At 34.8% G+C, this 14342-nt stretch overlaps 1 protein-coding gene across 2 annotated transcripts; it reads left to right on the forward strand.

The window, feature by feature from the left end:
- Nucleotides 1-184: 184 nt before the first annotated feature.
- On the forward strand, nucleotides 185-6134 carry LOC142973472 (uncharacterized). Of its 2 annotated transcripts, none has more exons than XM_076115187.1 (2): nucleotides 185-1700; nucleotides 5240-6134. In XM_076115187.1, the coding sequence occupies exons 1-2, from the start codon at nucleotides 914-916 to the stop codon at nucleotides 5386-5388; spliced, it is 936 nt and encodes a 311-aa protein (XP_075971302.1). In that variant the 5' UTR covers nucleotides 185-913; the 3' UTR covers nucleotides 5389-6134. The 2 variants fall into 2 exon arrangements, with proteins under 2 accessions (XP_075971302.1, XP_075971303.1); XM_076115188.1 differs by having other exon boundaries at nucleotides 185-1175.
- The last annotated feature ends 8208 nt before the right edge of the window (nucleotides 6135-14342 follow it).

Genomic DNA, 14342 nt, shown 5'->3' on the forward strand with positions numbered 1-14342 from the left:
TTTGATTCTCAAGACGAATCAGTATCATGACAGGGATATCGTTGTTGTTAAAAATTCGTGACGTAATCTTGCATGCCTGCTTTTTTGCTCTGGCAACACTAGTGAGATGACATTGTAAAATAGTAGCTCCTCAATTTTAATTTTAATTAAATTATTTTAAGTGTATATTTTATTAGAATTAGCACGTAATATAGTAAATTAGTGATACTAGATGTGGTGTACAAAGTGTTAACATCGAATTATAACTGTAACCGGCAAACGGAGAATATTCAAGTCGAGTGTGAAGTGTCAACGTAGTTCAACGAACTAAATTCAAACAGCTGATCACCAAACTAAAGGGAGTATCGTTCCATTCTTTTATTTTTCACACAAGTTTAACAACAATACAACACGACTTACTATCTAACCACTTGTATAATAACAGCAGACGTTATAATACAATTATTCTTTGACAACAAGTATTGCATAAATTCCTTTTTATTTTTAATTTGCATAATTCATTAATGGTCTGCTTTTGTGTTTACTTGGAAGGTAAATAACAAACTGTTAACAATTGGTTAGACATCAAATAGGTGATCCAGCTTCTTAACTCCTTCATAATTTAATAATTGTCACTCTGATAGGTACCTATAAAACTACCCACTTGTCCATATAATAGAATTATAATTGTATTATTCTATATTTTGACATAAATCTGTAACTAAGTCCCCTCCTATACTTCATCACAAACATAAAACCTTTGCTAAACATAATAATACAGTTTAGATTATCTTCCCCCCTTCAATACTACCTTGTTTCTAATTTTAAAATTCTTACCCTTTAACTTCCTTTACCTATCCTCCTAGATACACTTCCTAAACTTATTGTTTAATTTTCCAGGACTTGCAGCTTTTGAATCATATTCTTCTGTACAATGGCCACCACAATGATGACCCGTAAAGCCACACTTAAGGAAACCGAAGGCAAACTGAAGCTTGCTTTGCTCGAGATAAAGACGTACAAAAATGAGAATAGCCAACTGTTGGGGGAACGTGCTGACAGCGAGGAGGAGATAAAGAAGGTCAACCAGAAGGTCTTGGATCTGAAGGGTGAACTCGCTGAGCTCCATATTGACAACATGGACCTACTGGATCAGCGCAACCGGCTTCAAGAGGAAGTTAACTCCTTCAGCAGCTGTAATGACACCTATCTGTGGTCCTTGGGGCGTATTACTGAACTAGAATCTGATCTTAATGAAGCTCACATTAAGATAGTTTCGTTAGAGCATACAATCCAGTTATATGATAGTGGCAATACTCATAATCTCTACTCTGAGCTAGTAGGCTCTGGTCATCAGTCATTGATAGGTTTGAAACGCTCAAGAAAACTTTTGCTTAAGACTAGGAGCCATAACAAACTTAAGAGGTATTCAAAAGTTTGTAGGTTGATAAAAAAGATCGAATTTAATCTCAGTAGGTACAATAAAATTAAATTATTGAAAAATAATAACAATAAATTAGTGGCAGAACATAGGGATTTACTAGTAGAATTAGACACCTGTAGCGAACAATTGATTTCAACCAAGGTGTTGTATGAAAAGCACACTCTGGACTTAAAGGCTAAAATCACCACTTTACAGGATAGACTATCTCAAATGAGCTTAGAATATGAACAGGACACTAGGGACTACATACTCAAATATGATGAGATTGCCAAAGTTGGTAAGGAAAATTTAGAACGTGTATTATCTTTGTACAGTAACTGTAGTTCTCAATGTCCAAAATGCTCTCAGGCCATTTCACTTTCTAGTGAATTAGAGTCTCTGACCTGTATAAAGCAGTCTCACCATACCACTAGCAGTGCACCACCAAAATATAAAATTAGTGTAAGCTCAACTCAGGACAGTTTTAAGGAAAACAGAGCATTAATGTTCTCAGATAGGATAGGTTTAGGTTTTGGTTCACTTATAAATAACAATGTGAACTTCAAAGTGACCAACCACTGCTACCAAAACCTCAAGTTAGGCAGAATAGTGGAGAAAATCCAAACAATGAATTTAGATAAAGACATTCCAATTGTTCTTATGATTGGCAATAGCTTAGGTTTAAGAAAGTCTGACATTATTCATAGCATAAGTAGTTTATTAGAAATGAATTTAGGAAAAATAATAATATGTGCATTCCCCTACTCTGACTCACTATCTGAGAATGAGAACCGACAAATTCACAAGTTGAATGCTATCTTACATTTGATAACAAGTCATCATAGTGATAGACTATTGTTTTTTGATACTAATAAATTTATTAGTACTTTTTATTTAACAAAAGAAAGAATGTTCCTTTCTTACAAAAATCGACATTTAATTGCTACTCTGTTAGCATATAATATTAACTTAGTTATAGAAGATATAACACAGCCTAGGTTTAAGGACGGAACAGTATTGTCTAGTCGTTTTACTAACAATACTGTGATTAATATTATTGATAATTTAGTTTGTAAGGACACAGTTACGCATAATGTAACAAAGAACAACAATAATTTAAACGCTTAAGCAAGACAACGGATAAACAGGCAGGTTTTCTGAACGTAGTACACCAAAATATACAAGGTTTATCCGGCAAAGAATTAGAGATAGAATTATTTTTGAAAAAACATGACACACACGTATTTTGTGTCACGGAACATTGGTTGCTGTCGCACCAATTAATATTAAATAATCAATATTATTCCATGATAAGTGCATTCAGTAGGAAGAAGGCTATACATGGAGGGTCAATGATTTTAGTTAGCAACAATTTAAAATGCAAAGAACGTAAGGATATAGTTAGCTTGTCAGTAGAACGTACTGCCGAAGTATCTTGTGTAGAACTCGAGCAGCATATTATAGCATGTATATACCGTCCACCAATGAGTGACTTCAGTTTGTTTGAAGCGATAGTGGAAGATATATTAAAGCGTTTGAGTGTTAGTAACAAGTATGTGGTTGTCTGTGGTGATTTTAATGTAAACATATTGGAGCAGTCCAACACTACCACCAGACTGATTTCTCTCTTTAAATCATTTAATCTTAAACATCTCTTTAATAATCCAACTAGAATTACCGAACATTCGGCCACATGCTTGGACAATATGTTTAGCAACTGCGTATGTCTAGACAGGGTCATAGTCAACGATTTAACGTCAGACCACTGTGGACTGAACGCCGTCTTCTCTAGGAAGAACGTTATCAAATCTAACACGATAACTTTTAGACCTATTACCCACAACCGCTTGGCATTATTTAATCAAGAGGTAGCCGCCAAGATTTCCAACATTAATATTACTCAGGATGACCCAGAGGTTCTCTATAAATCCTTGTTTAATGTTATTGAGTCTGAATTTAATACGGTTTTTAAGGAAAAAACTATTACAAAGGAAAATACAAAGCTGAAATTCTGCGATTGGGCGACCGTAGGAATTTACAAAAGTAGAGCTAGGATGTATGAGCTGTATGCCATGAAACAATATAATTTCAATCCAGGTTTTCTTGAATATGTTAGGAATTACTCTAAAATCTTTAAAAAATCTTGTGCCGCTGCTAAGTCTTTGTACTTAAGCAACAAGATCAAAAATTCCAACAATAAAATAAAAACAACTTGGAATATTATCAACAATGAAACAGGAAGATCGTCACCACCTGATCACGACTTCGAATTAAATGTTAACAATCGGGTTATTACAGATAGCCTAGGCGTAGCTCAAACATTTAACAATTATTTTTCTGACATACCAGTCATTACGACTAGTTCCTTAAATTCCTCAACCGCTAAAGCAGGATCATTACTTAGGAGCAATGTGGGTCAGTGCAATGTCTCATTTTATTTTAAGCATATAAACCCCTCTGACATAATCAGAGTATTCAAGTCGCTTAATTCAAAAAATACAGCGGACTTGTGGGGAATTTCTGTAAAGTTACTTGAGAGTATTATCGCTGAGATAGCGCCTCATTTAGCTGCAATTTTTAATCGATGTGTAGATGTAGGTGTGTTTCCTAATTTAATGAAGCACAGTAAGATAATTCCCTTGTTTAAAAACGGATGCAAAAGTGAGCCCAGTAACTTTAGGCCAATATCCATCTTGCCTGCTCTCAGTAAAATATTTGAAAGGGCTATATTAGAGCAATTAGAGAGCCATTTCAGTTTGTATAATTTACTCCACAGCAAACAGTTTGGCTTTACAAAGGGTCGATCTACCATCGATGCAGGGGTCACACTTATTAGGCATATTTTCGATGCTTGGGAAGCGTCGCAGGATGCTATTGGGGTATTCTGCGATCTCTCCAAAGCGTTTGATTGTGTTGACCACAATACTCTTTTATATAAACTTAACTTCTATGGGATTGGGGATGTGGCACTTGACCTACTTGCATCCTACTTGTCTGAGAGAGTACAGTATACAGATATCAATGGGTCAAGATCCACTGGATCTGCAGTTAGTTTAGGGGTACCGCAGGGCTCTATCCTTGGTCCTTTTCTTTTTCTGGTATATATTAATGATTTGCCACATCAGGTGCAGGATCTGTGTGACATCGTACTATTTGCTGATGATACGTCGCTTATATTTAAAGTAGATCGTAAGAAAACTGATTTTGACGATGTAAATGGTGCTCTTACACAGGTTCTCGATTGGTTTACAGCCAACAATTTATTGTTAAATTCTAAGAAAACGAAATGCATTAGGTTTACCATGCCCAACGCTAGGAATCTAGGTACGAATGTAGCTCTAAATGGTGAGGTGTTAGACATGGTCAACTCCGCAACCTTCCTCGGTGTAGACTTAGATAATAAGCTTCAATGGGGCACCCAAATAACAAAGCTCGCGGGCAGGCTCAGCTCCGCAGCCTATGCGATAAGAAAAGTAAGACAGTTTGCGGGTGTAGATGCGGCAAGACTGGTTTACTTTGGTTATTTTCACAGCGTTTTGTCCTACGGTATTCTACTTTGGGGCCGAGCTGCTGATATAGACACAATCTTCGTTATTCAAAAAAGAGCAATTCGCGCTATTTACGGCTTAGGAGCGCGGGACTCTCTGCGGGAGGTATTTGGGAAAATAGGTATACTGACGGTGGCATCACAGTATATTTTTGCGAATTTGATGTTCGTCAAACAAAACATAAATTCGTTTACTAAGAATAGTGACATTCATAACATTAATACCAGAAATAAGCACAAATTAGTAGGTCCCTGCAATAGATTGCAAAAAGTACACAACTCATTTGCAGGTCTTGGTGTTCGGTTGTACAACAAACTTCCCAGCAGTGTTATGGATCTACCCCAACAAAAATTCAAATTAGTTGTTAAAGATCATCTTATTAAAAGGGGTTATTATAAGATCGACGATTATATAATGGACAAGAAATCATGGGATTAGTTGCGCGTTCTACACAAATCAAGATTAAATATCTATATATGTATATATTAATCTTTGCATTGTATAAATATTAATCAGTAGTATTTTAACTCTGTAACAGAGAGGTATCACACGAGCCTCAGTGGCACTCGTTTTCTTTTCTTGATAGATATGGTGGGCTCCCACATGCCAAGGTTCGTCATGCTCACTAAAATGTCATTGCTTGCGGCGGCGTCGTGTGCCGGGTCACCCCCTTCCCTCTAATATGTGCGAAGGGGGTGATGGCTGGTCCATGCGTCATACTCGTGAACGGGTGCTGCTTGGGGTGACTGGTCGTCCTGGTTGTGGTGAATTTGCCAAATATTTTTTTTTAAGTAAATAAGTATTAATCGATATAATTCCTTGTGCCATAGTATGCTCTTGAGATGCCTCTTATGACTGCAATACTATCATGATCTAGGGAGATGCTCCCATCATGCTTCCAATACACTTGTTATGTTATTAGCACCTTTATATTGATTAAATTTATTTATATTATACCTATGTGTGTTCGGTAGTGTTGGTAGCAGCTCCTTACATCATCAAAAATTTATACCTAATAGAAAGATTGTTAAAATTAATTGGCGATTAAAAAGAGTGGCCTGGAGTTTCTTGCCAGCTCTTCTCATTGGCCCTACCTTCCGAACTGGCGGTAAATTCACTCTCTGTATCATTGACTATCATAAGTGTCAACATTTGACCTATATGAATAAATGATTTGATTTTGATTTTGATTTTTGATTTTGAGAGTTCTTTAAAAACAGTTCTTAAAGGTATGTAAAGTCAGAAAGAAGGCCAGCTTGGTGGACTCAAGGCCTAACGCCTCCCTCATTACGAGACCCTTGCCCAGCAGTGGGACATTAATGGGATAAATTTGTTTTATTTTATTATAGTTTTAAATGCCCACTCACCAATATTCACGCCCTGACAAGGTTGCTTAAACCGATCCGATTCCGCCAAATCCGTTTGTATTCCCCAAACGGTCTGTCCTTAATTCTTTGAAAGAGACAATTCAAAGGTACGTTAATGCTACTACAATATTCAGGCTCCGAAGTACCCTCTCATGAATTATTAAACTACCCACCACTTTGTGGCTACACCTTTATTCGATACATCGATTAAACCGTATATTCGGTTGTTATTGATATTGGATGCGATTGGCGAATTGGTATAAACAGTTTTATAGTTTGGAAAATTAGGTGATTGGATATGGCTATTGGTTTTGGTTACAACCTATTAAATTGAAAGGTTTCGTATAGGTACATACGTGTGTTGCATTGAATGGCCGCCATAATAAGATTAAATTGTTTTAGTTGTTTGTAAAAGGTTTCTTTACTTACCTATTGATCTTCAAGGAAATCAAAAATCCAGCCTTATGTTACTTTACGCTACTATCACTCACTATAGGTGTGTCATTGTTATGTTATACAATAATATTTTATGCATGTGTTACATTGTTAAATTGACAATGCACTGCACTCAAACGCATTCCCGAAGAAATGCCAAACATTGTGTCGTTTGACAACTATGCAAATATGGCGGCTACCGCCATATTGTCATCATAATGCCCGGCTACCGTGGTCAATTAAGCAACTATTTAATATTAGGACACTTGCATACTAGTCAAATCAGCAACTCTATATAATCTTGTTCCATTTTATAATCATTTAATTTGAACATTAAAAACGAAAATAAAATTCATAGCACGAGGATCTTGGATATGCATTTTGCAAAAATTCAATTAATTTTCGTTAACTCAGCCAATTATTAGAGAATTATTGTCTATTGATTTTATTTGGGAACGTGCTTCACATATTCAAAACATAAACATAATTATAATACCAACTAAAATTAGAAGTTACCTATATTCTTAAAATTACATAACATAAATAAATATCATTTTTATGCCTAAAACCATGGAAAAAACAGATATGTTTTGCGCATTTACCATAAACGAGTTAAATGCTTTACAGCCAGTAGCAGACTATTTCGATTTCCTTCACAACATTATTATACTGTCATCTGCAGAGAAACGCTGAATTTGAAAATTCACTCACGAAAATCGTTTTGTATGACAGACATGCAATACTTCTATGCAATTTACTCACATATTTTATACAAATAAAACAATAAAACATAGCGGAGTTGCAATTATTGTATTTTCATATCAATCATAGTATTTACGCAAAGGTGTTTAAATACATACTATTACTTACAAATATTGTGTTTGTAATGTCAACATGTATTGTAATGCATTTCTTGAATTCCTTCCTACTGATAAGAACCGTTATGCTGTAATATATTTACCTTCTAAAGCAATATAGAAGATAGAAACTAGTCTTCTTGTAAAATATTTATTTCCGAAACAACTATAAAGCTGATTTTAGCTACGGCGACACCTTTCACGCTGTTTTCCGTGCCTTAATGTGGCTTGCGTAACAAACCCTCAAGTTAACACTAGTTTAAAAATTATTTTACGTATGAAAGGTTCATTTATCCCTTCGTTATCACGTAACATAATTGGAGATCACGTGAAATCCTTCTCTCGAACAAAACCTCGTAGAACAACTAGTTATTCTAACAATCATAGCATTGAGACCACGTAAGCTGTGTTATCACTGTTCAAGCTGTCGTCGAGGCAAACTTGCGTAAAATTGAAATTTCATCCAACTTGTGATACCACGCTCCGATGTATGATTTCCATACAGATTATGGTAAACGTATTACGTGTTCATACATGTATGAGAATGTTGAATGAGATTTTTGGAGGAGAGGTATGGAGAGATTTAGCCATATGAAGGACGAACTAAGCACGTGTGGAAAGTTGGAAGTGAAAGATGGGAAATAACTACGATCGATCTTTAATCCAGGTACATATTAAAATTTGTTCTTTAGCCTCATTGAGTGTCCCACTGCTGGGAAAAGACCTTCCCCTTTCCTTCCCAATCACCCTCCCTGCGGCAAGTCCCCCCAAAACTTCTCAAATGCGTTCAGACCATCCCACCACATTCGTTTGGGCCTCCTGCGTCTGCTATGACCATCCCTGGCATCCATAAGTCGATATATGAGCACACCATTCCGGATGCATGCATAATAATATATTAAGCTATTTTCTATAAATAACTGGAGATCGCAAATGATACCTACTGCTCTGTGCAGGTTAAAACAAACCATTACTTTGCAGGAATGTCGTCTACCGTCACGGCACGTGCCGTGAGTAGACTTCCACGTAATTTTTTTATTGTATACGCATTCTACACGTGTCTTTTTAAAGCCCCGCATTATTCCCACCCAGCAATTTAACCTTCCGCGTTCATAACGAACAAAAAATATAAAATTGTCGCTCTCAAAAGCTCTGTATAACGACTTGTCAAAGGTCGAGCGTGACACGCGGCACGTCACGGCGTCACGTCGCTGTCCACACGTGAAGGGTAATAAAGCGGGCACAATGCCCCTCGTATTTAGCGGCTGTTAATGAGTGTGAGGTAGCGTTGGCAGAAAAATCTTAGTAATATTTATAATGCGTAGTAATGACTATCGTATTTTTATAGCTTAGTCCCTGAATTAATCGATTTAGATATTACTCTTATACATTATTGTCTTAGTAGATAAAAGGTGAGTGGAGCTGCACACAAAAGTTAATTCCTAAAATCAATGCCTGTAGAGAAAACGTTTACCTTGTTCGATTAGGGGTCAGAAGTCTAGACACTTGTGTAGTGCTCCTCTAGTTTTCCTAAGGCCGCTTTTTAACATTTTTTGACTTTCCAAGCTCAGTTTCGGCCGTGCGTTGTCCGTTAGATAGTCACTCTCTCACTCAGTAACGGAAGAGTTTTGTATACCTCATATAATTACATCGATTAATCTTCCAAAGATTGAACGTACTTATTATCCAAAAACAAAAAAACAGAAAACTTATAACTCCATAAAAATCATAATAAAAATCATCTACAAACATTAATCTCAGGTTCCGATGAACTAATCAAACTTTATCGTTTCCGGAATTCACAGATCTCCTAGAATTTCAATACCTGGTATTTGACATCTACTTGAGGCGAGGTACTAAGAGCCCTGTACCTGTAGCGGTCAGTATTACGTCCAACTTACTAACTATGTAGATTGACCTCTGCGGTTAATTAACCGGAGTTCACGGAGATCACGGAGTTCACGAAGTTCACAGAGTTAACGGAGTTTGAGGAGTTAGTACGCTCAATTTATGTATCACGGGCAACCGAATTATGCTTCGTTTGGGTACACAGAGCAATGCAGTTATAGTTGTTCGGTAGTTCGATTGGTTGCAATCGAGCAAGTATTCTTATAGCTGGTTAGGTAGGACTTGGACACGTGTTTTCAAATGTCAGGTAATAAATCTTTATTGTCGAATTCTGGGCACACAAGGAGGGAAATCCGAAGCTTATATCGAACTAATCAATTATGTTTAACTACGGTAGAATATAAATTTCTGGTACGAGTTACAATCAAGATATACATTTATTCTTTGTTTGACTCGGACTTCTTCATAGCACTATTAGAATTATAACTGTATTGTAAATTTATTTTTGTCATTACTTTTCGATGAATAACATTATCAGTAGATTCAAAATAAATATAAAATGTTCAATATTAATTGCATATTTTCCTTCGAATACCAGGAGATCATTCCACAGTTCTGCACAAGGATTTCTCTTCAAATCCATCCAAGCTTGCTTCATTCTTCATGCGATGCGAACTTCTACAAGATATTACGGTTTCTGCATCTCAATGGACTGGACGTCTTAATATCAAGGAGTTTTATTTTAGATGTCTAAACGAACAGGTATCATGAGAACTATTGACGTGGTCTTTGTGTTCCGTTTGATTCAATCATAATATAATATTGTATAATTATTGAAGTTATGGCAAAAAATTTAAAGCTGCCCTAATATTATCTTAAATTTTGATAAAGGTTTATTGGTGGAGAAATAATAGTTCAATTTAAAAGGTTTTTCAGTAGCTTTTCCGAACCTATTCCAACATTTTGAGCAGCTCTTTCAAGGCAAGCTATTAAAACCGTGAAAAAATCAATTTACTCCAATCAAATTTTTCGCTAAATTATTGTTATTTATCTCCAAAAAATGCTTTTGGAAGCCTGATCAGTCAATACTCCATACAAACCTTGGATTTTTAGACTTATATTAAGGTTGGTATTGCATTCTATCCAATATAGGAATCAAATAAAATAGTTAGTGCGAGAGCAATCCAATCAGTTGCAGTTCGTTAGGCATGGCAGCGAACACTCTGTACACGAACAAATTTTATTATTCTGCGTATAACTTATTACTAGTTCTTTTTGCTATTGTGAATAAAATTGGAGTTTTCATATTTGGTACATTTTTACTGTATAATAAAGAGACTAATATATTTTGACGCGATCAAACAGTTTTGATGTGGAGAGACATACAATTTAGCATCAAACGACAAAGTTTAGTAGTAGTACCAATAATTTGAATTGCTAAAATTGATAAATAAATAAGTAATTTATAGAATTACTTACAAAACATTTGGATTGAACGTGGGATCCTGGATTTTTTTGTGTGGAAGAAATTTTTCAAATTGATACAGCACCTAAACTGGAACCTTCCATGAGAGCCACTTTTGTGGTACTATTAGCTTTTACCCGCGACTACGTCCGCCACCTGAATGGGACAAACCCATGAGAATGCGTCATTTTCCTGGGGTAAAAAGGTAGCCTATGTCCTTTCTCAGGTATCAAAATATCTCCATACCAAATTTCATGCAAATTAGTTCAGTAGTTTAGGCGTAATTGAGTAACAGACAGACAGACAGAGTTACTTTCACATTTATAATATTAGTATGGATATGGATTAAACAATCTGTCGTATTGTAGAAATCACCTTAATCGCAAATAAAGCCACGGTTAGTATCGTAACATTGTGAAGGTATAAACAGACTGATTTAATAACACTCAAAACTCAACTAAACTCTGCACCATTTCAACCCTTTTAAACAATACAGACACATAATTGAAAAGATAACAAGTCAAAAACATCTGTAACTCTTATTACATTCTGTCACGAACATTTGAAAGAAACTTCTTATTCTTGTTACGACAATTCAACGTCACAATCTTAGAAACTTGTGTAGAATATATATTTGTTCGACGTATTGTATAACTTATAATTGAAGGAGTTATATTTGGTTTCAATTGTAATACGTGGTGCTTGTAATTTGCCCACTAAAAGGTTATATTTAAACTGTCTGTTAATGAAGTATGAAGTGTCTGTTTGTCTTATTATGCTGTGACAGTAAACTGTAGATTCCATTTTTAATTATAGTGATTTAAATTATAGAAATCCGTAATAACTGTTAAAAAATAATTTTAAAATGCCTGTACTTTTTACCTTTTACCAATAGAAGAAAATGGAGACCAAAGAACGCCAATTGTTACAATCCTTACAAACGTGTCTTGTTTCTTTCATATCCATGCATCTTGTTATACTTCGCTATGATTTACCAAACTTCATATTAATGGCTGCCGTTTAGCCGTGAAAGCAAAAAGACAAACATACATAGCTAATGTTGTTTTTGTAGATAACTTTAAATAAGTCGTATTTGTATAAGTTTTCAACAGAAAAATAGCATCAAAAGCAGTAATAATACTACGAATAATAACTTGTATTGATATAAGGCAAGGAGCGATCTTAATGAGACTGCTATATTGCACGCAGAGTGAGTTGTACTCACTGCAAAACTTAATACAACTGTAAACGGAAAAGTTTTCAGTAGATTTGTTGAAAGTACTGCAGAATGGAACAGTTAAACAGGTTTATAGTTTCGCTAGAACTTGGAATAAATAGGCTCTGGATTTTATATCTCGTTTAGAAAAAGATTAAATTAAATATATTATTATAATGATGATTTTTATGCACACACAGATACAGCATAACATTTGTTGCAACTTAACTTAAGGCAATTTTGGATGTCGTTTTTTTAACGATTTTTTATTTTTTTATCAATAATATTGTAAACCTAATAATTATATTACAATACATAAACAAAGTTCTTGACTATCAAAAGACGGTCTGAACCAAAACTAGTTTTTCGTTTCAACTCCCACATTGATTATATTATTCTTAGGCGTACAAAATATACACAAAAATCGGTCACGCCGTTCACATTTCACATTGGATTTCAACCACAAACGCCATGACACGTGCTTTTTATATATAAAGTAAAACAAATTCCTTAACCTCAAGGTCTGATAATATAATCCTCCCTGAAGGTTTCATGTCACAGGTGACCCTCGTTGTAACGTTGACGTTTGCAACTTGACAACATTTTAAGGTTATATATTATCTCAGAGAAGAATCCTTTGGGAATAATCTGTTATTTGTTTTCCGGGTAATAATAGGAAGCACAATAAATATATAAATATCGGTCTATAACTCACACATAACCATTAGAGCAATTTTCTTCACTCAATACTATAGAGAAGCAAAGTCTTCATACATATGTATATACAAAATAATTTTAAAATAAAATAGTTCTAGTGGTCTTTTACACTTTTTTTTTATCTAGATAGCTACTCGATTGTCGATGGTTGAAAGTAGTAGGAAATCTTTTCTCTAATCCGATACTAAGCAGAACTAATATTAAGGTAAATGGTAACCAGATAACTCATAAACATCTTTAAGTATATGTTTCAAAGTACGTAAATAAGTAAAGTATTATAAAATCACGCGATTGAATAACAAATTAATAAGGAAAATCAGATACAAAGTGGGCCTTGACTTTGATATCAAAGGGCAGTATTTTTTAATTCTCATTCTCATTGAGTATTTTGGTAATTTGTATGTCCCTGGAGACAAAATGATTTACTTAATTATAGAAAACATATATCTTATTATAATAAAGAGAAATATTATTTAAATTATTTTTTTGTTTTGCTATCGGTACACATCCGAGTTTTATTCAGTGGACATGAGTGTAGTAGGACTCATTAGTGCGCCAAGTACCAACACGATATCTCGCGAGCTTTATAAATCTAAAGCTTTTAGAGACCCGTAGAGAGACGACAAAACGATATATAACTACGAGTGTGTGATTATAATAACCACAATTTTGTTCTTTGTTTCAGACAAATACAGCACTAAACTATGAAAATTTGAGTATCGTAGGTGTCTGTACTTGACCTTAATTTAAAATTTAATGATTTTGATTTTGAAAATGTAAACAATGAAATCTTATGAGACAACACGTATAGACACTTGATATCTGTCCGGCTCAGGCGTAAGTGCAGTGTTAAACAAGCTTTAATTAAAGTAAAAAAAAAAATAGTTAATAGTTCGTGGATGTAAAAAGTGCATTTTATGTGTATAATGACTGTTCCCTGAACTAATTTATAAAATTAATCTTAACGGAGGTGATTACAACTGTCTTAAACAAGTTTCACATTTTCAACCCGTGTATAGAACTAGATTTGTCATGATGATTGATACTAGCTACTAATTTAATTAGCTTTCAAGCCATCGTACCAAATTATTAGACAGTAATTGATAAAACATTTCAAATGTATTACCAATAATATTATCACTCTATAATAAAACACCCAATAGTTTGGTAAAACCTCTAGAATTCGCGAAAAAGGGGAAAGTTAACCCGATGCTTCGGGAAATCAATTTGTTTTCGCGGAAACCAATCAGTATGTACGCGCGTAAATCCTTACGAATGCTGGTACTACGGCGTAGGTAATAAAATATGTTCTGTTTGTTCGCTTTTTCAAAGTAAATTTGTGAATATAGAGCAGTATAACCATAGCTTTGCGGGTGTATGCGAGCTTGTTGCTGCTAAATTATGCAACGGATTTTGATACGGTAGTCGTCTTTTCCTTCTTACTAATCATTATAATGAATGCGTAAATCTGCCTGTCTGCTTGTTAC

The sequence above is a fragment of the Anticarsia gemmatalis genome, chromosome 6, assembly GCF_050436995.1.
Source record: "Anticarsia gemmatalis isolate Benzon Research Colony breed Stoneville strain chromosome 6, ilAntGemm2 primary, whole genome shotgun sequence".
Lineage (NCBI taxonomy): Eukaryota > Metazoa > Arthropoda > Insecta > Lepidoptera > Erebidae > Anticarsia > Anticarsia gemmatalis.

Excerpts from the sequence above, each read along its gene's own strand:
- LOC142973472 (XM_076115187.1), top strand. The coding sequence starts at position 914 with ATGGCCACCACAATGATGACCCGTAAAGCCACACTTAAGGAAACCGAA. Across the intron at positions 1,701-5,239 it reads TGATGAGATTGCCAAAGTTG|GTCTTGGTGTTCGGTTGTAC; the intron begins GTAAGGAAAATT and ends ACTCATTTGCAG.